Consider the following 25,438-nt stretch of genomic DNA (forward strand, 5'->3'; position numbering starts at 1 on the left):
CTGACTTGATAGCAATCATCAACACTCATGAACAAATGGTATAAAAGCCCATTTAAAAGATACAAGGAGGTTGACGATGCTTTTATAAATCCCCACAAATACACTTTTTGAGTGCTGTGCATGCAACTCTACATCACTTTAAATTAAATTAAATAACAAATTAAAAGCAATTACTTTTGTCTTGTCTTCAGAGTCGCCCATTGGGGGCTGCATGACATCTGCGGCACCGGGGGACTGTGGAACACCTTGGACTGGTCGGTCTCCTGCCTGAGGGCAAGGGGTCATGGGAGCCTGTTCGCACGGATCGTGGACCGGAGTCTGGCTAGGGTGAGGAGTCTGAGGCAACGAGAAGCCATCGTCAGACATTCCTGAGTGCTTAGGGGTCTGTGATCCATGGGGTCTGCCAAACGCATCCTGCATCCTCCCCTGAGCCTGATGGGAGAACGGCTCGCCAGGATGGGGCATGGAGCCTGGTCTGGACCCAGGTCTAGAGAAGGCGTCTGGGCTAGAGAGAACCGGCCTGGGCGTGCCGGGCGGTTGATCGTACAGGTCTGGCTTGCTTTGCGGTCTGGGAGTCCCTGGTGGTTGGGCGTAGGGGTCTGCGCTTCTCTGAGCTCCAGGGGATTTGGGGTACCTCTCTCCCGGCAAAGGTCGAGGTGTGCCAGGCATCTGGGCATACGGGTCCATGGCGTGGGAGGGGGACTGCCTGCGGCTCATCGGCTGAGGCTGTGAGAACTGATCCAAGGGGGGCGGTCGGGGAGTGGATGGAGGCATGGCGTACATGTCCGCAGAGGGCCTTGGGGTGCCCGGTGGCTGGGCATAAGGGTCCACTGGCCTAGGGGTGCCCGGTGGTTGGGCATAAGGGTCCGGTGAGGGCCTAGGGGTGCCCGGTGGTTGTGCGTAGGGGTCAGGCATCTGCTGCGAGTAGTCAGGTCTGGGGGTGGAGGGTGCCTGTGCGTAAGGATTGCTGTGGGGGTGCCTGGGCATGGGGAAATGCCCACCCGGCTGCTGGCGCATCATTCGAGGCTCGTTGCCGTAGCCGTCAGCTCCCATGGACGGGTGAGGCGTCAGGGGCTGATGGGCGTATGGGTCTGGCTGCTGACCCTGCTGAAAGCCATCTGCTGGCCTGGGGGTCAGAGGCGGCCTCTCGTACGGGTCTATAGGCCCCCTGCGAAGCCCTTGAGGGGGCATGGAGCCAAAGGCCTCCTGTTGATGCTGTCCTGGGGGCATGGGGGCCTTGAAGAGAGGTACGGAGCCCGACTCGTTGCTGCCAGGGATGGGAGCGAGCAGTGGACGCGCGTACGGGTCAGAGAGGACCATGCGGCTGTGGGACATGCGCTGGTACGCCTCCGCCCTCTGATTGGGCCTGCCGAACGAATCTCCAGACGCCATGGGCCCCATCATGTGCCTGCCCTGGCCCTGCTGAGGCTGCTGCTGCTGGGGATCACCCCCCATCCCGCTCATCATCCTAGGGGGACCCATGGGCTTCACAAACGGGTCGGCGGGTCTTGGGGTGTCCGGGGGCTTGGCGTAGGGGTCCGGAGCTGACGTGGGCGAGCCGAAGCCCTCGTAGGCCGGGGACGGGCACGGGCGGCCCCTCTCCTGCGCATCTGAGCCCCGGCGTGGGGTGGTGGAGCCCGACGTGGGCGGCCGAGGTGTCCCCACCATCTTGCCGTAGGGGTCCCAGGGCGAGGAGGGCCGGGAGCCCGTCGACGAGCCGCCAGGGGAGAACATCTGCTGAGGAGACTGGGGCTGGGAGGCTGGGCCCTGGGGGTAGGCTCCCTCCTGAGTGGGCGTCTTGGAGGCGGAAGAGGCAGATGGCGGTGGGAGCTGTGGCCGCAGGAACACGTCATCCGACGCCGAGGTGGGCGTGCCGGGCAGCTGCGGCCGTGCAAAGCCACCATCTTTGGGCTGCAGGGGGGAGGCATTGCCCCCGCCGCTGGGCTGGGGGGTCCTGGGGCTCTGGTTGCCACTGGTGGGGGTGTCGCCACCAGACTGACCACCACTGGGAAAATTCTGCTGCTGCTGTTGCTGCTGTTGTTGTTGCTGCTGCTGCAGCTGCTGTTGCTCATTTTTAACTTGCTCCAGCTTTTGAGTGGCTTCGATCTTGGCTTGCTGTTTGCTCTTTTGTCTCATTTGCTACCATGGAAACAGGAGGAGAGAAAAGGCACAGAGAAAAAGAGAAGACAGGAGAGGAGGGTGAAGGAGGAGAGGGAGGCACTTCAGTTAATGAAGTCACTTGAAGGCATTGAATTTCAAATTCATGATGACATGGTGCTAAAAAAAACACACTCTCTCTCTCTCTCTCTCCCTCACTTTCTACCAGGAAAAGAAATAAAAAAAAAATAAAATGCACTTTTGTTTTTGTTTTTACATTTTGTTTGATTATGAACAATTAAGCCATGCAGGGATAGGGATGTGAATATGTGTAGAAGATTTAACAACACGGTGGTGATATACAGCTTTTAGCAGTCATTACTGTGGCAGGCTCTTAACTAAGCCGAGCCAATGAGGAATGATATGACAGTTAATCAGTTCTCTTTCTCACTTCCACGTTCAACACTTTAACCTCACTGTTTTCTTACACCTAGTAAAAATTTTTTGTCTTTTTTTATTGGTTCTGGACAGAGAATCGCCAGAGTAGTGCCTCGCCTTGGGATCTTACCAGAGAAATTTTTCCACTTCCTGCAGCTATAGTTGCCTGGTTGGAATGTCCAAAAAGGACGTCTTTATTTGTTGATTTTATGGCTTTGCTTTTTGGGACCTTTTCCTGTTGCTTCTTAAGGGGTCCCCTCATGTGATTTATCTCTCCCTTTTCAATGCAAATTAAGAATTAGTAGACCGCACGAGAATGCCATAATGTATTAAAGTAAATGACTCACGCAGCCATGCACATTCATGCCAACAAAAATGTCTAAAATCATGGTCCATTAATAAATTAACAGGAATTAAATGCACAAATAGGTTAACACTAAGATCGTTGCCTTTACGTGCAAGCAATTATACGCTCACACACACACACACACACACACACACACACACACACACACACACACACATGCACACACGCACACACAAACACGCACAGACACACACACACACACACAGACAAACACACACACACACAGACAAACACACACACACACACACACACACACATGCACACACGCACAGACACACACAAACACACACACGCACACGCACACGCACACGCACACACACACATGCGCACACACACACACACACACACACGCACACACACACGCACACACACACACACACACATGCACACACACACACACACACGCGCACACACACACACACACACGCACATTTATAGTCCAAGGTCACTCTCCCTTACAATCTCTCTCACTCTCACACACATACACACACAGTCCACACTCTTCCTCTTGGCATGCTGTGCTTATGGTTATGAAGGCAGTGTGACCTACAATGAAAACACACAAAGACTGGCATTGTTCTCTCTCTCAGGGTTTCTCAACGCCTGGGCCCGACAAACCCGGTGACACTCGCGTCACTCATGCCCCCCACTCTAAAGCTATCTAAGCTGCGAGGCATGTTGGAGCCGACACTGAGCCCAATAGAGCCGATTCAATTCACTGCTTTCATAGACCGAGGGCTGGGAATGCAATTAGGGACCAGATGATGGGTTTTTTTTTCGATACCTATGTATAATTTAGGAATTTGTCAGCATCGTTATGGCTGCAGTGGTCTGATGTATGTGTTAATACATGTATGAGTGACTGGTAATGAGATGAATCTGAAAGTCGGGTTAGAGTTGGGTATTGTTTTGCTTTTTTTGGTTGATTTTTTTTTTTTGGTCAGCTTCTTTTCTGAGATTCTCTGCGGTTGAGAAACCCAGCTTAACGGAGCAGACAGAGGTGCCCTTTCTGAAGAGAACTCTACCCAGCACCCCTCGCCCTCCCCAAACATAAAGCACACTCAAATCAACCCTCCACCCCGACCCCCCCGTCCCCAGGAGCTGATGGGTCACCTGTCGGAATTTCCACTCTTGCTCATGCTCCGACTCCTTGTGCTTGAGCGGGTCTTTGAAGATGGCCTCGGTTTCCAAGGGGACGCTGGGGTCAAAGGGGTCCGGCACCTGCTGCTGCTGTCTCTTCAGGGTGTCATTGGACAGCTGGACTTTGTTTATGCGGAGTGCTGCCCGGTTGTCTCGAGCCTTTTGCTAGAGAGAGAGATAGAGGGAGGAGAGAGGAGAAATCTTAAACAAACAGAATAGCCAATGGCCAAGAGAAACAGCAAACAGACAAAATAGCCTGAAGAGAAAAGTGCCGAGTTGCTGTTAAGCATAAGAAGCTGCTGTAGTAAAACTGGGTTGGTTTGTCTCCTTTTTAATGTCTAGACATTATGCGCAAGTGGATGATGGTTGCACTTGTGGTTGATTAGAGTTCCAGTCTTGTTTGTGTGTTTGTGTGTGTGAGTATAACACAAAACAAGGCATGGGCAAACACACATCAATGTACTTCCCCAGTGCCTCATGTAAAGCTGAACTGAGACATCTGTCTGAGATGGCACTAAATCTGCGGTGCCTGAGACACCGAACGATCGTTCGTGTTTGTTATTCTGCCTCTCTCCTTGCTCTCATCTCCCTCCCTCCCTCCTTCCCTCTCTCCCTGTCTCCAACTTCTTTTCAAAACAAGCAAACAACTCATTCTCCCGTGCTTGCTTCCCTTCACCAGACAAAAATCCTTTGGCAGCGGCCGCCGCCGGCTCAATCACAGATTTGTGTTATCCGCTGGCAGGAGAAGCCAGTGCGTTATCTGCTGCCGACTGAAATGCCACCTTACCACATAGGGCTGCCTCTCCTGGGAACTCGCCTTCCTCCAAAGCTTCGCAATCTGTTTGACTCGAGTGGCCCAGTCTGGAGGTGAGAAATAAGCGGTTAGACACATAGATCTGCCCTAATGATTAGAAGATCTACCCTAATGATTTGAATACATTGGGGAAACCACAGGCAAATCACTGTGAGAAATGTCAATATTATAGGAGGACTTAATGTTGGCTTTCAATTCCCGATGCTACCAGCCCAGCTCAGCTTATACACCCCAGAAGAGGAGCCTCATTTCTGGGGCTTTTTTGATGGGTTATTATGAGGGTACTTCTGGGGATGTGGGCCCTTGCCTGGAAACTCCTCTGGCAAGTTGGGAAAGTTGATGTTGGTGTAGAGGACCGGGGCCACGGTGGCCATCTCCCCCAGGGTCTCCTCCTTCTCCCACTTCAGCGTGCTCCTCTGCGCGTTGGACATGGTGTCGGCTTCGGGCTCCGGGGGGGCCATGGGGCCTGGGACTGAGCCAGGGACCGCAGGGGGCCATGGACCGGCCATGTCTCCCCCCATCTGGCCAAAGTTTTTCTCCCTGAGGATGAAGGGGGACAATAACAATATCAAAAGACTGACCAAAGAAATTCAAACTTCATTGAGGATTTTCTGCTTGGATGTTAAGATACTTGAGAGGGATACATTTCTGGTTATTTCATCACGGGCTGACAGGGTCAGCCTGGGGCGCTCTGGTCGTTACCGTATGTCGGGGAAGGGCATCCGTTGGAGGGGGGAGAAGCCGCCCTGGCCACAGGGTCCTGGTGCGCCGGGCAGCATGGGAGTCTGCGGGAAGACGGGATTGGGTCCCATCATGCCGTTCATCATGGGCATGCGGGGAAACATTCCGCTGTCTGCTAGACCCACCGGGAAAAAAGCAAAAACAAAAAGAATGCAAGTGTAAGAAATGACGATGATTAATGTGGTTAGTCCAGGAGTGTATATGAGGGCATTTGTGTGTGTGTGTGTGTGTGAGAGTTTGGCTGCATTTGTTCCTGATTGGTGCAATCTACACCCGGCAAGTGCATTAGGAGCTCAGGAGTCAGGACTCATTTCCTCCTCAGTCCTGGCCCACAACGGTCCCTCAGCCCCACGGCCCTAAACTAGGACTGACTGTAAGGGATACGGCCGCAACTCTATCCACTCTCCCATCTCTCTCACATTAGGGTCAGTGAGGGAGAGGAGAGGTTTACTGCTATAGTAATCAGTAAGAGCATGTCCCTTTGATACCACCCCAATCTTAAGTCTGAAGCTTTTTTCCTCCTTGCTACAGTCCTTCCTAATAACCTAATATCCAATCCAACCCTAATACCCATTTCATCTCTCAGTGTTTGTGGTTGGTTAAGGTCATCAAGGAAGACCTTGTGAGGCAGCTGGAGATACTGCACCTGAGTTCTGCAGAGGCATTCCTGTGCCCGGGGCACTAGGGATGGGGTTGGCTGTGGGAGGGTGGGGGAGAGGCGGAGGCTGGCTGGTGCTGGGGCTCAGCACAGCGGTGAAGAGATCCTCCACGTCCTTCCCCTCCAGCTCTGTAGGGGGCGACAGTGCATTTCAGACTTGGCAGGTCTAGCGACTTCCTCCTTCCAATCCCCCCCCCCCCCCCCCACACACACAATTCACAGAGTGACAGATAATCTCAGAGGGAAGAGTTGTGCTACAGAGTAATATTAGTTAGATGCTTTTATCTTGTCACCCTTCCCTGACTAACTAACTCGTTCATTTGACAAATGTGGTCATTAGATGAATTGAATCAGTACAATTACTCTTTAGCTATTTAACAACACGCTGTCATTGAGGAATTTATCATTGTTCTTAGACCAGTAATTCTACAGACTTGCCTTTCAGGTCAACCCTGTTTCTATTTAATCATAAAATGAAGGATACATTAAGTGGAAATGGAAGTAATCTGCAAACACACACCTGGAATTTTGTAGAGCTTGCTGAGGATTGCACCTGAAAATGAAGAACATAATCACAAAATGCTTTAGGCACCTGCATTCCAAAATACATATTTTAAAATTAAATTCAAAAGATCGGCAAGTATACTAGATCCACAGATATGTTGTGTAATAAGAGTATAGAAGACAGCTGAGCCATAGAATCATTCCTTTTGACATTTAACATGCTAGGCTTTGCTTAGACATGGTGACCCTGAAAGAAATGGGGGGTGGGTTTCTTGGAGCCGTCACACAGCAAGTCCACATGTGGCCATGCAAGCTTCTGCATCCTGTTCTTACAGTATACGTGATATAACACACATCCCCAGAGGCCGACCCAACAGCCTGCTAGCGCTCTACAGAAGAGTCATTGGAGCTGACACCATAATGCATTCTTAAAAGCGGCCCTGATGAACTTCTCCCATTAATTTTAATTGGCCCAGACAGCTTAGAAGGGTGGGAACACTGGTTAGGGATCCATTTAGAATAGGCCAGGCTGACATCAGTTAAGACTTAGTAAAGAGAGAGAGACGAGGTTTGTGATTGGTGGTCCTCACCGTCCGTCACCATCTTGTCCAGTTCGGGGCTCAGGATGGCGTCCAGAGGCTCCTCCTGTAAGGGGCGTGAGCCACGGGCGGGGCCCGAGGGGTGGGCAGTGACCGAGGGGTGTTCCGAGAGACCCCCGATGTCCAGACCAGCTAAACATGGGACGCAGACAGGTCAACCATCAGTGTGTGTGTGTGTGTGTGTGTGTGTGTGAATTTTATTCAGCTCAAAAAGATTTGGATTCCTGCCAACCTCGCCCCGTCACGTCTACCCTACCCTTCCGACCTGCCAAACAAACAAGAAAAAAAAGGTAGCAGGAAAAAAAAGACGGGGAAAAGCCCTGTCACTTCTAAGAGGAGCCAATCACAGCTGACGAGCAATTTATTTTCAACTGGGTCTGAGGAGGAGAAGGGGGAGCGCGCGAGAAAAGAGAACAAGGAAGAGAATGCCAATCTCTCATGTTGTGGTGAAATAAGCTCTTTCTCGGCGCGCACTTTTTTGCCTTTCCTTTGCTTTTTTTCTTCCATGACTCAATTTTCAAAGAATAACAGGAACCTCATTTGTGTTGCCCGCTCGAGCGTAGAAAAAAAAAAAAAAAAAGCCATCTCATTCATTTCATCATCTCATATCCTGTCCTATTACAAAAACGACGATGGCTTAATCAATGCTAAAACACAAGAAAACACAGCAGACAATTGCCATGATGATTAATCATAATAAACCTAGTTCTCGACTTCAAAGACGGAAAAGGGGTCCAGCCTTGATAGATCAGAGGCTGAGAGGGTGCCACGGCGACCTTGTCACAATGAACTTGAACTGCCTCGGAACGTCACAGACGCCACAAAAGAGCTCGAGTGGAGTCCTCACTCGGCCAGGTTTACAAAGCAAACATTTGCCTCCCTGCACTTTTGTTTGATGAGTGGACGAACCTCGGAGTCCCTTCCCAAGGGATCTTCATTAATGGCCAACGAATCTAACTAAACTAAACCAAACCGAATCCTGAGCCCCCACAGTGCCTTGTTTGTGAAATCAAACTCTGTGACCTTCTAAACCTGCCCCCCCCCCCCCCCCCCCCCGTTTGCTTTCTCTCTCTCTCTCTCTGTGTCTCTCTCTCTCTCTCTCTCTCTCTCTGTGTCTCTCTCTCTCTCCGTCTCTCCCTGTTTCTTCTTTCTGTCGCGCTCTCCTTTCGTCTACTCGAGTTTCTTCTGAGAAGGAGATTAGCACAAGTGCTCACCAAGAGGCTTCTAGAAAAGGCACCCTCTTAATTTACAACTTTAAAACATAGTGCAGGGAAAAGCTGCCCAAAGGCTTTTCTTAATCCTAACTGTTAAAAACCCCACGATGAAAACTGACCACAGACCAGTGATCTGTCTGCCCGGCAACCATCAACGTCCACATCTCCACTCCTGAACTACCATACTTCAATAACACTACATGAGCTAGTCCTGAATCACATTTGAAATTTAAATTATTGGAGAAAGTCATGGATTACACCCATATATGACGAATACACTCATGTGTCATGAGAACAGTAACCAATCAGCCACATTAAAGCAATCAAAGGCAACACAGCGTGCTTGTGTGAAATAGCTGTCGTGAATTAGAACAAGCTACAGAGAAGAGAAAGAGAAAGAGAGAGAGAGAGAGAGAGAGAAAAATCAACAAAGACAGTGGAGAGGAGGTGGAGGAAGTGGGTCATGCAGAAAAATACGTTTCTGTGTGTTTGTAGGTGTTACAAGAGGCGGTCTGGGAGTAGGGTGTTAGGTCGAAGTAGCCACAGGTAAAAAGGTTAGATGGGGTAGAGCTCTACTCCGAGAGAGAGATCCACTATGGAGGCTCTTACCGAACGGAGAGGAAGAGCGGTCAACCTGGAAAGGGCAGAAATCAAGACCTACGGGAACCCAAGCCAAACAAACAAGAAACAAAAACAAAGGAAAAAACAAAATGAAAAATAAACAAAGTTATTACAAAACAGATATAAAGAAGAAGAAAAAATTCCAAAAAAGCACACAACCAAAAACATGAAGCATAAAGGGTGACCTAGCAAACCAATATATAAAAACAGCCTAGAGGAGGAAAAGAACCAAACTCAAAGACGCCATGACAAGCGTGAACGTGTGAAGTAGACAGAAAAAGGGCCATCTCACAGGGAGGAAAATGCAGACATGAGATGGAGGTGGGGGAGTGAGCGCGTCAGTGAGTGAGCGAGGAGTCAGTGCTTTTCTTCCAAGGCTGCAGAGAAGGAGCCAAGCCAGGAGCCAGCCTAAGCTTTGCACCATTGCAGGACTGAATGTTTGTGTGTGTGTGTGTGTGACTTTGTATGGGTATAACAAAGAGTGATTTAGAGAGTGTGTGTGTGTGTGTGTGTGTGTGATTTTGTGAGGGTGTAACAAAGCAAGCGAGTGAGTGTGTGAGCAGTCATTGTGAGTGAGTGAGCAGTCATTGTGAGTGAGTGACAGTGTGTGTGTGTGTGTGTGTGTGTGTGTGTGTGTGTGTGTGTGTGTGTGTGTGTGTGTGTGTAGTGGTAGTGGTAGAGGGCAGTGGAGGGGGAAACCATCTACCTGTATCCTGGCCTGGCTTGCCCAGGTTGTCTGAGAGCATCCCCAGCAGGTCGTCGTCAGAACCCAGCACCAGGTCCGCTAGCGGATCCTCCCCTGCCTGGGCTGCAGAGTGAGAGGATAGGCAGACGCCTCGGCTGAGCTTGGGCACCATCACACATCAACACACTGTGCTACCCTCACAACGAGCCGAAGCTCTATAATCTGATGCCAATTAGAACTTGTTTATAACTAAAAAATGGGACTCTCAAATGTCACGTTGTGCACAATAACCCAATTCCGTGATATCCTTTGATTATTTTCATTAAGTTGAATGAATACTGACCAAGCCTGAGAGGGTGTTTACATGGTGCTTTGGCTAATGGGAGAGAACATTATTACAGACAGAAGAACTGATCTCCATGAGCTTTCTGTCTGGGTTCAGACACACACATATCCAAGGGTGAAAACAGGGGCAGAGGTTTGCAGAGAGAAAGAAAAAACAGAAAGAAAGAAAGGAAAGGACAGAGAAACGGAAAAAAGAAAGAAAAAGGACAGAGCGGGGCAAGGGCAGTTCAGTTGAGTCTTTTATGTGTCATAGGGAGATTTAGGGTCACCGAGGATGGACAAGGCTAAAATGCTCATATCTAAAAATAGCCAGGATGATTGTTGATCAAAATGTAAGGCCTGGATGTCTGCTTGCTCTTTTCTGATAGTGGTCGATCCTTGGCAGAAGAATTGCTACTGGCAAGTTTTCAAATGGCTGAAACCAACAGACTTTATATAAAGGCTTGTTGAAAAATGTGCGTATGTGTATGTTTATGTCCACAGAAGTACAAGATTGTGTAAGGTCAACTTGGAGCTGAGGATCACCATCAACAGAAGTGTGTTTGTGTGTGTGTGTGTGTGTGTGTGTGTGTGTGTGTGTGTATGTGTGTGTGTGTGTGTGTGTGTGTGTGTTGTGTGTATAGGGTGAGGGTGAACCGAACTCAATATGAGGAGACATGGGGGAGTAGATGAGTGTTAAAACAATAACAGAACATCACTCTTTCTTCTTTGGTCTTTCTTTCTTTCTTTCTTTGCATTCCCTCTCAGAGCGAGGCAGGTCGGAGGTCACACACACTGGGCATGCACCCACAACTAACAGTTATCAGCCTACATTCACCTCCACAACCCAGAACTTAGGTCTAGAGTAAAGTAGACTCACATGTTGGGCCAAGATATTTGTCTTAATCTTTAAAAACAGCCTCAAGCGTTTCTTCTGAATTTGTTAGTGTAGCAGTTAGCGACTGCACACAAATATAACATGCATCTGAATTTCTGTAATCAAAAGAGTGCTCAGGCAGGGATTTCTGTCTGTGCTACTGATGTTGCTACCAGTGTGTGCTTGCTCACTGGAGAGGCAGAGGCTGGGGGGAGGGAGGGAGGGAGGTACAAGGAGCGTATCCCCTACATCGCCACTGACAGATACGACCTGACGGCTCAGCGCCTGAGGAGACGTGGCCGCCGTCTTCCAACACAGATGTGTGTGTGTGTGTGTGTGTGTGTGTGTGTGTGTGTGTGTGTGTGTGTCTGTGTGTGTGTGTGTGTGTGTGTGTGTGTGTGTGTGTGTGTGTAGCTACTCATAGAGGCCCTTGTCTTCTGTGTGAATACAGGTCACGAGAAAAAGCGAGAGGGAGAATGGAGTAGATACAGGAAGGGAGGGAATAAGAAATGGAAGGGAAGAGGAGAGGGAACGAGGGAGAGAGGGAGGAAGAGACAGAGAGGTGTAGGATGGAAATGAGAAAAGATAGAATAAGGAGAGAGAGAAAAATTCAGCAAAGGGGAAACTATCCCGTCATGGAGCGAGGAGGCAGCTAAGAAAGAAGATATATATGAAAGTAAGAGAAAGAGAAAGAAAAAGAAAGAAAGAAAGAAAGAAAGAAAGAAAGAGAGAGAGAGCAAAAGAAAGAAGGAGAGAAATTAAATTCTAAGGACTAGAGAGAGCATAGACAGAGAGACACACTGATGGACATACGCAGTGTGCGGGTCTTGGTGGAGCCCGGCGTGGCGGTGGTGCTGCTGCTCCCGGTTGCCGTGGCGCTGAGCAGCGGGTCACAGGAGGGGTCCAGGAAGCGACTGATGGCACTGGGGGGTTTGGTCTCGGCGAGGATGGCCCCGTGGTCATGGATCAGAAGTCCGGGCTCCAGGGCCTGCCTGCTCTGCTTGCTCTTGTCCAGCAGTTCCTTCCCAAAGAAGGCCTCCTAATGGAACACACCATAAACACACACTGCTTAGCAACTTCATCTTCACAAACACATGAAAAATCATATCATATACTCAACACAGAATCTTGAGTGATTTCTTTGTCTTACTTTCCATCCAGGGTGAAGAGCAAACTGCACTTCAGTGCTACTCTCTTCCAGTGAATTATGCTAAGCTACACTAACAGAGTAGGGCTGGGTTATTGCACGCACAGAAGCGAAGACTATATATATATATATATATATATATATATATATATATATATATTCTCTTAGGTAACTCTGTGGTAGATTTTACATGAGATAATTTCCCATGTGTGCGTGCACCTTTAAGTTGTGGTCCAGCAGACTAATATCATAAACTGCGTGAGGCTGAGAGGCTCTGACAAACCCAATGCACACCAAAAAAGAGACGCTGAACAAGACGCTCGGTCCTAAGATGCTTTCTGCTACATTATGTTCCGAGTTGAGCGAGACGCTGACGTACCGGGACGTGAACATCTGTCAGGAGGCCGAGGGACTACTGAAAGTGACGTGCCATGGCGCAACGCACAGTGCAAAAAAAAAACCTGTTTGTGTGCACGCGTGCGCAGTGCCCGTGCGTACACATAACACGTCCGCGCACTACTTGTTCAAGTAAGTTTCGAAGCACTCGTTCCGAGCGGCTATGACGAGAGGCTCGCGCTGGCGGAGGTGACTACTCCCCGTTGCGCTGAAACATTAAAAGCGTAATGCGCTGGGACACTGAATTATTCACGGGCTGCCGTTGCTCCGGCAAAGACCTTTGAGTTTCATTCCCCAAGTCTCGCTGAACAAGCCAGTGGATAAGTGACAGCTGGCGCGCTAAATGCATGGCTGCCTCGCCAGCGCTGAGCATGATTGTCTTTCTTTGAGAGGTGCCGGCCTAGCACAGCATTTCATAGGCCTGGCCATCTCATTTCCACTACTCTACCATCACCATGCACATTCCATCTATGCACGACGACAGGCAGACCTACATCTTCAAAAGAATGTGTGAAGTATTGGGGGAGGGCCTGTTGTTGCAGGTATGAGGTAAAGGAGGAGTTATGCCTTCTGGGTGGAGGAGGAACAGTACCTGCATCCAGGGGCAGGAGAGAGGTACCTACCTATAGGTGTAAGGAGGTGGTGCTGTATAATACTCGGGGGATGGGTAGTGGGGGAGTGTCTGGAGTCATAAAGGATTTGGGAAGGAATCACATCAACAGTTTGGCTTTGAGGAGGGAGAGGAGGGAGAGCGGTACCTGGAGATAGGAGGGGAAGGCCTCCTCCAGCTGCGTCTTCTTCCTCCTGTATTTCTTTTTCTTCTCCAGGGCCTCTGTAGGGGGCGCCGTCTCGTCCACGGGGGGTGTCGGGTTCATTCCAGCCTGAGGGGAGAGAGCGTGTGTTTGTGAGAGAGAGAGAGAGAGAGAGAGAGAGAGAGAGAGAGAGAGAGAGAGAGAGAGAGAGAGAGAGAGAGAGAGAGAGAGAGAGAGAGAGAGTGTGTGTGTGTGTGTGTGTGTGTGTGTGTTAGTCACAGTATGTGTTAGCACTTAATCTTCTCTCCCAGAGATGGTAAACTCCCCTGTTGAGAGCAGTCAACAAACGCACAAACATACAACCCACCAAGTGTCACAGGTAGATTCACACATACACGCACGCACGCACACATACTGTGTAAGGCATAACAAAGTGATTCATGGCCTACCCTCCTCTTTCCCCACAGGATTGTCGTTGAGCGAGCCAGACGAGTCCTTCCTGCTCAGGGATCGTTTGCCTTTGCCTTGGCCGGTTCGACTCCTCTGACGGACCATAAACCCACCAATACCTGCCGATCGAGAGGAGAGAAGAAATAGGGAGAGAGAGAGAGAGAGAGAGAGAGAGAGAGAGAGAGAGAGAGAGAGAGAGAGAGAGAGAGAGAGAGAGAGAGAGAGATAGACAGACAGAGGGAGAGAGAAAGAGGGAGTGAGTGAGAGAGAGGAGGAATAACGTGGACGTTAAGCAGAGCAAACAGGAGCCTCAACCAGGTTGATTAATGGAGAGCAGGATTAATAATGTGAGCCACTGACAGTGAAATCCTGGAATTAATCTCCATTCGTCACCATGAGCCATGGCTAGGGGGGCTGCAGCTGGCCCATTCATCTTCCCAATCTTCTCTTGCTTCCACTCTACTCTACCTCTTCCTGTCTCCCTCTCTCCCTCTTTCCACTTCTCTGCTCTACCCCTCTCTCTCTCTTTCCACTTCTCTGCTCTACCTCGCTCCCCCTCCCTCCCATCTCTTCCTCTCTTTTCATCAGCCCCACTGCTTCCCTCTGTTCTCTGATCGGTGTGAGGCCGCTCCAGAAATAGGATCACCTGAGAAATGGGGTCTCTTCGGTGAGTGCGGAGAAAGAGTGCGCATGAGCAGACGTCTCATGGTTGCACACTTACGCACACCTATCTGTTTCTGCACATGGGTGCACACACTCCTTCACACACATGCGCGCGCACACGCGCACACGCACACACACACACACACACACACACACGTAAAGCCCATCTCAGACCATGCTTGAACGCAATTTTAATAAACGGCTGAGCACGAAGCCACTTTCCACCAGCACAAAGATGACTTTCCACTGCAGCCTCAACACTCCTCCTGCCCCCACACACAGCCCTTAGGCCACGGAGAGCCGCAAACCAGGCTGAACATGTGGCTTTTTAATTTGCAGCTAAATAAAATGTGATTTATATTATAATGAGCACACCATGCCATAACAAGTCCATAATATGACGTGACACGAAACACAAGCCGCGCACATTTACGGCCGGCGATTATTAAGAGACATCGCTACCAAGAAACACAGCGCACGCAGCTATTATATCCTTGCTCTCTTGTCTGCGTCGTGACAACGTGACAAATGGGCAGTAATAAAATAATCTTTACTAAACTGTTTGCTGTTATGAGGCTGGCTGTTCAAGAAATCTTAATGTAGTCGTGATGCTATACCTATTCATGACAGACCTGGAATCTGTCCTTAGATTCAACTTTTATCGGAGACAACAGGAAAGCAGTTTAGCATCAGCTCCAGTGCTGCTGGTGTTGTTAAGGTTTGAGCTAAGGGGGGTGTATTGGGGGGAGCAGCCATAAGACCAGAACAGGTAGCCAGGGTGAGGGAAAGAGCAGTGACTCAATGCTGACTCCATGATGGTCATTTCAGCTCACTGTCAGTGTCCATTTTTGTTAGCCATTGCAGGGTCACTGCTCTCTGCATTCACAGGACAGGAAAAGACAGGAAAATGAGACCAACGGACTTGAATGAAACCCTCTCGTGCACACACACACACCATCGTCAGGGAGAACTACTGTATTGCAACCACAATGAAGCTCATTCTCTTCCTAACACCCACACAGAAGAAAAAAAATTATAATAATATTCGGTAGCTCTGCATCCACAACCCAGAGCCACTGATCCGACGAGAAACGGATGTAAAGTAAGCTGATAGCAGACTGAGCTTCCGTGCACAAGTCTATGTTTTAGTGTGCTAGTGTTTGGTCACGTGCTATAGTATTCCGCAACACTTTTGTGGTCACACGTGTTGCGTGCACTTGAGAAGATAGCAAGACCTCCCAAAAATGAGACTGGTATACAAAGACTACATTTGCCACAGCTATGTACGAATACCAAAGATTGTGTGTGTGTGTGTGTGTGTGTGTGTGTGTGCATGTGTGAGTGTGTGCACGCGCATGTGTGTGTCTGTGAGACAGGCTGCCAGCTGCATCTGTCTGAGCGACTGTGTACCCGTCAGGGCACTGAATGGAGACAAGACACTCCGAGGGGAGCACCATCCACCCCCAACCCCCCTTTAAAAAAGCAGAAGTAAATGGAGGAAGGAAGAAATGGAGCACTGCCTCCTGAGGAGATTATGCTGAGAGAGAGAGAGAGAGAGAGAGAGAGAGAGAGAGAGAGAGAGAGAGGAGTGCTCCTCATTCAGGGGGCTTTAAAGAGCAGTGCACTGTGGGACGCTACTTAGGGTTTGCGCCATTTCACAGTCCAGTGGAGCTGTCCTCTCTGATAAGTGCACTTCTCCATACCTCCACCCTTTCTCTCTCTCTTTCTCTCTCTCTCCCTCACAGTCTTTCCCTGCTTCTGTCCATCTTGCTCTCAATCACTTTACTTCTTGCTAATTCTCTCTCTTCGCTGCCCCTTCCTGTCCACTCTGCCCTGTCTCTTACCTGGCCGATATGGCTTCCTCTTCCTCTTCTTGTTGCCGTCGGTGCCTTCCTCCCCTTGACGTCAACCTCAGCAGGCTCTCGCTCGGGGCTGGAGTCAGACTTGCCTTCGCAGTCCAAAAGCAGGTCGCCCTCTGAACACACACAAACACACACACACACACACACACACACAGGTGAGCTGGATCCAGTGAACAAACACACACAAATAGTTTTGCACTCCTAAGACCAGTGTCAGTGACGGGGTGTGTGTGTGTGTGTGTGTGTGTGTGTGTGTGTGTGTGTGTGTGTGTGTGTGTGTGTGTGTGTGCGTGCGTGCGTGCATGTGTGCGTGTGTGGCGTGCGCGCATTTCAGAGTGCAAAAAAAACATGTTAGCAAACTCATGTGGCAATTGGTTACATTTACACCAACTCACCCAACCACACACTCACACTCCCATTCCCAGATACTGTACATGTGGCCCCTTCTAGTTCTCCTAATATAATTTTAATGAGAGGTCCTCTTACTCTGTATTGTGTGTGCATGTGTCTCTAGTCTTATGTTGTCTATGGCAAGTTCTTGCTAGCGTCATGCAGTGTGGAAAAATACCGTACAAGAGAGCTGGAGGGAGAGGGAATGTTTGTGTATGCATGTGTATGAATATTTGTCCATGCTTATGTGCATATATATTTGTGTGTGTGTGTGTGTGTGTGTGTGTGTGTGTGTGTGTGTGTGTGTGTGTGTGTGTGTGTGTGTGTGTGTGTGTGTGTGTGCATGCGTAACAAACAAAGCAGTAGCATACAAAAAGCAGAGCCCATACACAGGCCTCCAGTCTAAATAAGCAGAGCTCATTATACATGGGCAGCCATTAGAGAAGCCCATCCACCTCCACTGGCCTCTCCAGGCAGCACTCGTGTGCTCAGAGAAGCCCTCCAATCACACAGGCCCCCCACGCGCCCCCTCCCCGCCTCCTATAGACCAAATGGCCCTCAGCATAAATAAGACATGAGTGTTTACCATGGAAGAATAACACATCATGTGCATGTCTGCACCTGTCTGTCAACATCCATCCATCCATCCATCCATCCATCCATCCATCCATCCATCCATCTCTTGCTCTGTAGCAGGACACACCCTAAATATGGAGGCTAGCGCCTGGCAGGGGGGTGAGGGGTTAAAACCATGGCCCAGTTCTGGGTTATTACCCCCTGCTTGCCCTCTCGGAGCTCTGCACTGATGGATAGGGGCGGGCAGTAATGCTGTTCGGCTGCCAAGGCACTGCGGCCCCCCCACCCCTCACTCCCTTGCGCTCTCCCTGGGCTCAGAAATACCAGGGCAGGTGTAATTTGCTGACTGCTGTTTTCAAAGCCTTTCTTCCCTCTCCAAGTCAAATTCATTACATGCTGCCCTCCACACCCCCCCCCCCCCCCCCCCACCCCAACCCCACACCACCCCCCCCCCCCCCCCCCACCGCCCACTTCCTCTTACTCTCATTTTCTTTTGCTTTTTTCACTCTCATTGCCTTCCCTACCTCCATTTCTCACTCTCATTTTTTTTTTTTCTCTCTCTCTCTCTCTCTCTCTCTCTCTCTCACACACACACACACGAGAAAGTTGAGATTTTCATGCTTTCTAATCAATTAATTTTACTGTTAGTTTTACCAATCCACCTCTTTGCGACTTAATTCTCCAAATTCATCTTTCCCCTCTTCTTTCCTCTCTCACTTGCTCTCCACTTTGAAAACTCTGCTTAGTAATTCAAGAGGGCTTAGATGCCTTGAAGTTCCTAAACGTGTTCGTTGCCTTCCCAAATCACTAGAGGAGTGGAATTCAAAGTGCCTGGGAGCAACATGCGGTCAAAGCCTCTCAGCATGGTGGAAGAAAATGGCCAACTATTATTCTGTGTGTGTGTGTGTGTGTGTGTGTGTAAGTAATTCACTGAATCAGCACAGTGCAAATTTCTTGATCCGTAACTGACTCAAGAAAACGACCAAACAAATCCACAAAATAACAAAAGCTTGGTCTTGAAAAGCACATACCCGCACAACCACATACTGCTCAATAAACAACCAAACAAACAAAACACAAACAAAACTAATCGGATTAACACAAAGCAATGGAAAGTCCTATGTGTATTTATGTGTTTGTGAGTGTGAGTGTGAGTGTGAGTGTGAGTGTGAGTGTGTGTGTGAGTGTGTGAGTGTGTGTGTGAGTGTGTGTGTGAGTGTGTGTGTTCACCTCGGCTGTCGTACAGGTCCCCGTCGCGGGACAGCTCGGACATGGGGTCCGGTGGGGTCTGGAGCACGGCCACGCTGTTCTGGTTGATGATCTTGAGCTTGAGTTTGGGTTTGGGCCGGCGTCGCCGCGGTGCCGGGGCAGAGAGCGCCTGCAGCTGGCTCAGGCCCGACTCCGTCAGACACACACCGTCCTGCGTATACGTCTTCTGGTACTCTACAGGACGAGGAGGGACACAGAGGGGGTCACGCATGATGGCTCATTCAGGGTTGGTCATTACAATGAGGCCTTAACAATAACTGAATGGAGAATAGTGTGAGAACACCACTAGCCCAGCCACATTCAAGAGAGGGTACAAATACAAAAATCTAAACGAGTCTGTGTGTGTGTGTGTGTGTGTGTGTGTGTGTGTGTGTGTGTGTAAACATTATCAAAAACACAAGCTGTGGGGTTTCCAGTTTCACCTGGCTCTTTCACTTTGGTGATGATTTGTGCTACGATGGGAGATTCGATCCGATCACTGAGTGTCACCGTCACGCCACCTGGGTAGGCAATAAACACACACATACACACACATACACACACACATTAGTCCTGATAGCCTGCATATGGGAGCGTCATGATTAGCGGCGAGTCGAGGGGTAGAAAGACCGGAACAGGTTGCTGAGCGATTTGAATTTCCAACCATCTGCTTTTTTTAATGAATCTCTCAAACGTTTCAACTCCAGTCAAGCTCCATTGACCACAATACCAGAGCTGGGCCTTCCTGTCCATGTCATTAACAGGAACGAAATAAAAACAGTGCCATCCCTTTTAAAAGAAATAACGGACATTGCATTGCACTCTATGGAAGGATATTACATTACATGGCATCATATGACAAGGCATCATGTTGCATTGGCTCACACTGGTCAATCTTCACTCCCTCCATGACACACTACAGCCATTATGACCACAGGAGTAAATCGGAGTAAAGTATTACAGGTGTTAGAGAATCACCTGGAGAGAGCTCACTAATGGGCAGTATAATGTATCTCAGTGCAACAGGATGTTGTGGGATAGCTGTGCATGTGGGTGTGGGGGCGTTGGTGTACTGACCTTGGCCTGACGCGTGCAGGCGACACATGGAGCAGTCGAAACCATCGTCCGCTGCGCTCTCCACCTCCTCATCAGTGTTCAGACCCTGACACGAGGCGTGGACCCACCTGGGAGAGACAGCACGCACACACACACACACAAACACACACACACAATCCAAAGCATACACTCAAACACGTGGACACACACACACACACACACACACAATCCAATGCATACATCCACAAACATGAACACACACACACACACACACACACACACACACAGGGGGACACAAAAGACAGGGGACAAATGTTTAGCAGATGCGAGGCATGCCAATAATTTGCTAATTGGAAAGTAGCATGATTAGCCCCCGCTGGTGCGTGAAGGCGGCTGCATCTGGCAGTGACGGCGCTCACATCTGTGAGCAGCTGTCCTCAGCTAACCTTGTCAGGGCTACTACAGGAGCAGAGGAGGGAGGGGGGACAGAGACAGAGACAGAGACAGAGAGAGAGAGAGAGAGAGAAGGAGAGAGATGTTGACAGACAGAAGAGGAGGAGGAGGAGAGAGGGGGAGAGTGAGTAAGCACAAGAGGGGGTGGGGGAGGTAGTGGCATTGAAAAAAATAATGAAGGAGAGGGGGTGAGGCAGAGGATTTGGTGTGTGCGTGTGTGGGGGGGGAGTGGGGTGAGATAGAAAAAAAAAGAGAAAGAGGGAAAGAGGGGAAAAAATGAGAAGAGAGAAGGCTGGAGATGAGAGCAAGAGGGGGAAGGAGGGGAAGAGAGACATGGGGAATGGAGGGAGGTGGAGGCAGCGGAGGAGACAGAGTGTGTGTGTGTGTGTGTGTGGGATTCACCTGTCACAGAGGCGGCACTGCAGATGAGGTCGTCCTCGCGGTAGCTGCGCACGCACACCGGGCACACGGCCAGGCTGGCGCAGGGGCCGCACTGCGTGTAGTTACACTGCCACTCACAGCGCACGCCCGCCGTCGTGGCCCCGCACTGTGTGCACGACACACACCTACCACAGACACACGGAGAGACGGGAAGAGGCGTTACACACCACACACAAACACACAGGTGGAGGACATGGGCACATAGGTGTGTGCCTTGGGTGATTGGGTGTGTGCCTGTCTGTGTGTAACACTGTGTGTGAGTGTGAGTGTGAGTTTTAGTGTTAGTGTGAGTGTGTTGTGTTCAGGAGTGAGAAATGGATAGATTTAATTAAAGACAACTAAATAAACAATTACATTTTTATTTAAAAGCAGTCAAGCAGAGGGAAAAGACAACAATTTGCAGAGACAAGAAAAGGAGGTGGATTTGATTGGTATAAATAAAAACACAGAAGAACAGGTGACAGTAAAACAGTGAGTAATTAAGTATGTGGGTGTACTTGGCAGGAGAGAGAGAGAGAGAGAGAGAGAGAGAGAGAGAGAGAGAGAGAGAGAGAGAGAGAGAGAGAGAGAGAGAGAGAGAGAGAGAGAGAGAGAGAGAGAGAGAGAGAGAGAGAGAGAGAGAGGGGAAGAGATGAAGAGATAGACAGAAAGATATTTTTAACAAGAGCCCGTTCGTGTTAATATCTCTCGTGTCCTTGCGTCTCACACCAGCAATTTGGGGAAGGAGTGAAATGATGAGAGCACACACATCAACACAGGTGTGAATTAGCACTGTCAATAGTTTTTTTTTTTTTTAAATGTCAGTGCTTAAAAACAAACATTTCAAATGACTTTGGGTCAACTAACGCTGTGGATGAGTGTGTCTGTGTGCAGAGTAAAGCCTGCTTTGTTTTGAACGGGGATTATATCTGACATTACACCAAATAAGCAGGAAATCCCTCACCATCTTGTTTAAAAACAGCTGCTAAATCCTAGCTAAAGATGAAGAGAGTGTGGAGTACTCACACACACACACACACACACACACAGGGAGAAAGATACATAGATAAAGAGATTGATGATTGAAAGAGAGAGAGAAAGAGAGAGAGGGAGAGAGAGAGAGAAAGATAGGGTGAAAAGAGTTCAGAAAGTTCAGAATAGAGAGCATGAGGGCTGAGATGAAAGAAAAAAAAGAACAAACAGGATGAGAGCGTGTATGTGTCCATGTGTCTGTGTGTATGCATGTTCAATGTGTGTGTGTGTATATGAGTGTAAGAGTGAGAGACAGAGAGAGAGAGAGAGAGAGAGAGAGAGAGAATGGGAGAAAGACAGGTAGAGAGAGGAGAGAGGAGAGAGAGAGAGAGAGAGAGAGAGAGAGAGAGAGAGAGAGAGAGAGAGAGAGAGAGAGAGAGAGAGAGCACAAGTCAGACAGACAGGCCAGGTCGCGTCTCCGCTTTGTTGACTACAGAGACAGACAGACTTAAGACGGCCAGACTGCAGCAGACAGACACACTGGGGAGCGCCAGGGCTGCTGCTGCTGCTGCCACACCAAAGCCTCTGCTATTTCAGACTCAAGCTAACTAGGCCAGTAGCACAGAGGAAAGGCTCACCTATGTGTGTGTGTGTGTGTGTGTGTGCGCGCGCGTGTTTTATGATCACAGCAATTTTTAAGTGTGAGTAAGCACATCAGATATACTAGTGAGAGTCCGTTATTTAAAGTGCAAGATCAGGAATGCCAGAATAAGTGTATTATATGCCATATGCTTTGCAAACATAATGTGTGTGTGTGTGTGTGTGTGTGTGTGTGTGTGTGTGTGTATGGATATTTCATACCACTTGCACTTCCAGCTGCCTTTGGGCACATTCTGTAGGGGCGGGTCCAGGCAGTAGGTGTGGTAGCTGATGTCACAGTCATCGCATAGCAACAGACGCCCGGGATCGGTCGCCTGTCCACATGCCTCGCACACTGTGCACTCTAAACAGCGCCAGCCTTTACTCAGCACCACCTTAGTGATCTGGAGAAGAAAACACACACACACACACACACACACACACACACACACACACACACACACACACACACACACGCACACGCAGAGCAGAAGGAATCAAAAGTTATAAGTCAAATGTTAAGCCTCCAACCTAACCAGTATTTACACAGCTGGACAGAATCCATGTAGGATCATGACAGAGAGAGGAGGTGAAACACGTGCTGAGCGCGTGTGTGTGTGTGTGTGTGTGTGGTGTGTGTGTGTGTGTGTGTGTGTGTGTGTGTATAGATGGTGGGTCAGTGAGGAGTTATTTGTCAGAAGGACAGAGGGGGTATTTGCAGATCAATAGAGCACAAACGAAAGGATAAATCAGCCTCTCCGCATCAGCTGCATTGTCCTCGTCCACCCCTGTCTCAAATTCCATATTCTTGCGCCACACATCACCACACCACATTTACACGAACATCCTACCTGCCCTCCCCAACATTACACCTCTCTCTAATGGGTGGGATGGTGTTGTGTGTGTCTCTGTGTGTGTGTGTGTGTCTTTGTGTCTTAGCACATGTAACCTGTTGCTGTGGTTTCCCATATTACACATTAGCCAATATTTCCTTTCAAGTTACCACCTTCCTTTCTACAATGACATCACACAATAAGCAAAAACAACATTATAAATACTGAAGTGGATCTGAGTGAGTAAAACCAGATCTGTGTTGAGGACTGACTCCAGGAATTGCATTTCCACAAACTCCACACAGAGGCATTTCATTGGGCAGGGCGCCTGGCCATCTGTAATCAGATGATCTGTTTTATTGATTGGATAAACAAGGTCCGTGAATTGTCGCCGTGGCGACATAGACGTGACACCGCATGGCTCTGCGCTCACGTCCACCGGAGACGCGCTTCTCTCCGCCAATCGGATCGCCCTGCGGCTCTGATAATGATTGACACGCGGAGGAGAAGGAAGCCCAGTGCCTCCGGTCCAAATCAGCCCCGCCCCTCCCCCCCCCCGCTCCCCGTAATGAGCTCCCGGCAGCCGTCACCGGCAAGCTCTCAATCACCACCGCTGGGCATCCGCGCCCGCAGCCCTGACGCCACACTAATTGCCCGCGCGGTAAATGATGACATGGAGGCAAAAATGATTTGCATAAATCAAATGTTATATTTAGAAGGCTGTCCATCACAAATCGGGTTACAACTGACATCTGTATCGGAGAAGTGTGGTCTTTTTATTCTGGTGCGCATGATACATTTAATAATAATAATAATAATAATAATAATAATAATAATAATAATAATAATAATAATAATAATAATAACAACAACAACAACAACGACAGCTAAATTTATTATGGAGATGAATTGTTTGCAAAGTGTGTTCTGTTTTTAAATAGACCACTGCCAAAGGATGGCTTTGGTTAATTCAGATTGTTTGATTGTGGGTGGGTTTTTTAAGGACAATCTCTGGCAGTAATGCTGACAATCAAGGAGTTTCTCTTTCACTGAAGTGAATAACCTATATAATAAAGGTCTCGCACTTGACCCACAAATCCTCCATTACACTCTCTCGAGATGATCTGAGAGCAGCACTGTCTAGTGTCTATACCACAAGGGGGTTGGGTTTTAAATGGCACTGAGGCAAGGTACGACTCTGGATAAAGTAACATTTAATACTAGCCTGGAGATGACCTTTTAATTTAACATTAAACCCCCCACACACACACACAGACTACGAGACAGTAGGGAATAGAGTACAAAAATGAGAGTGAAATACTGGAAGGAAAGAGCGTTATATGTAGCCGGACGTTTGGCCATGACCCACTGAACTTGACCCTGTGTGCCGAGAACAGAGAGCATTATGGGATAAGTGTCGCGCGTGATGCTGGCAGCCAGCTTTATTCTGTCAGCAGCTCCTGCTCTGTGTGTGTGAGGGAGAGAGAATGAGCAAGTGAGCGAGTGAGTGAGTGAGGGAAGGAGAGAGAGACAGAGACAGAGAGTGAGAGTGCATGTGAGTGTGTGTGTGCATGTGTGTGCAGGTATGTGTGTGCATGTGTGTGTATGTATAAGAGTTAGTGAGGGAGTGAGTGTGAGTCTATGGTTTGTAAGAGAGTGTGTGAGTGAGTGAGCGAATGTGTGTGTGCGTATGCGTATGTGTGTGTCTGTTTATCTGTGTGTGTGTGTGTGTGTGTGTGTGTGTGTGTGTGTGTGTGTGTGTGTGTGTGTGTGTGTGTGTGTGTGTGTGTGTGTGTGAGCTCCCTTTAAGAGTGCTTCTTTTAATCCTCTCAGCGTCTTACACGCATCACATCAAAGCTGCCCCAACATCGCCAACCTCACACCGGCAGCTGTTCCTCCAAACACCCGTCCCACCCATCCACCACGCCGCGCTCTCTCTCTCTCTCTCTCGATTAAAACTAATGGCTGCATTAGTGTCATGTCACCAGGGGGAACAGCTTTTTGACATGACGTGAAGAGATCATATTTTGCTGTAATAAGAGACAAGTAATGGGGGACTCACTTAAGCACAGAAACTGGAGCACAATATGCAGAACATGTTAGCAGCTTGTGTTGACAGGATGTAACTACCACCATCATCATCATAATCATCTTTATCTTGATCAGCGGCATCATGCTCACCTTGATGTTGACGCAGTAGGGGTGGTAGCACTGCCCACACTGAGAGCACGCTAGTAGCCGGCCCTCTTCTCCCTGACCAAAGCTCCCACACACCACACACATGTCCTGGGAGGGAAATGGAGAGCGAAAAGAAAGAGAGGGAGAGAGAGAGGAGAGAGAGGGAGAGGGAGAGAGAGAGAGGAGAGGGAGAGAGAGGGAGAGAGAGAGAGAGAGAGGAGAGGGGAGAGAGAGAGAGAGGGAGAGAGAGAGAGGGAGAGGGAGAGGGAGGAGAGAGAGAGGAGGGAGAGAGTGAGAGAGGGAGAGAGAGAGGGAGAGAGAGCG

At 49.1% G+C, this 25,438-nt stretch overlaps 1 protein-coding gene across 1 annotated transcript in view; it reads right to left on the reverse strand.

Annotated features, from left to right (window-relative positions):
* Window positions 1–25,438, reverse strand: part of kmt2ca (lysine (K)-specific methyltransferase 2Ca) — a 126,340-nt gene that overhangs the window by 23,695 nt on the left and 77,207 nt on the right. Inside the window, 24 exon segments of the mRNA XM_042068828.1 lie at window positions 175–2,139; window positions 2,666–2,812; window positions 4,016–4,207; window positions 4,830–4,903; window positions 5,164–5,396; window positions 5,559–5,709; window positions 6,244–6,384; window positions 6,776–6,808; window positions 7,350–7,490; window positions 9,182–9,229; window positions 9,900–10,001; window positions 11,893–12,118; window positions 13,381–13,480; window positions 13,482–13,503; window positions 13,824–13,943; window positions 16,332–16,392; window positions 16,395–16,462; window positions 18,546–18,758; window positions 19,007–19,084; window positions 19,641–19,747; window positions 20,475–20,496; window positions 20,499–20,638; window positions 22,326–22,507; window positions 25,118–25,222. Coding sequence (XP_041924762.1) covers window positions 175–2,139; window positions 2,666–2,812; window positions 4,016–4,207; window positions 4,830–4,903; window positions 5,164–5,396; window positions 5,559–5,709; window positions 6,244–6,384; window positions 6,776–6,808; window positions 7,350–7,490; window positions 9,182–9,229; window positions 9,900–10,001; window positions 11,893–12,118; window positions 13,381–13,480; window positions 13,482–13,503; window positions 13,824–13,943; window positions 16,332–16,392; window positions 16,395–16,462; window positions 18,546–18,758; window positions 19,007–19,084; window positions 19,641–19,747; window positions 20,475–20,496; window positions 20,499–20,638; window positions 22,326–22,507; window positions 25,118–25,222 — 4,671 coding nt within the window.

Source organism: Alosa sapidissima, chromosome 17 (genome assembly GCF_018492685.1).
Source record: "Alosa sapidissima isolate fAloSap1 chromosome 17, fAloSap1.pri, whole genome shotgun sequence".
Taxonomy (NCBI): Eukaryota; Metazoa; Chordata; class Actinopteri; order Clupeiformes; family Clupeidae; genus Alosa; species Alosa sapidissima.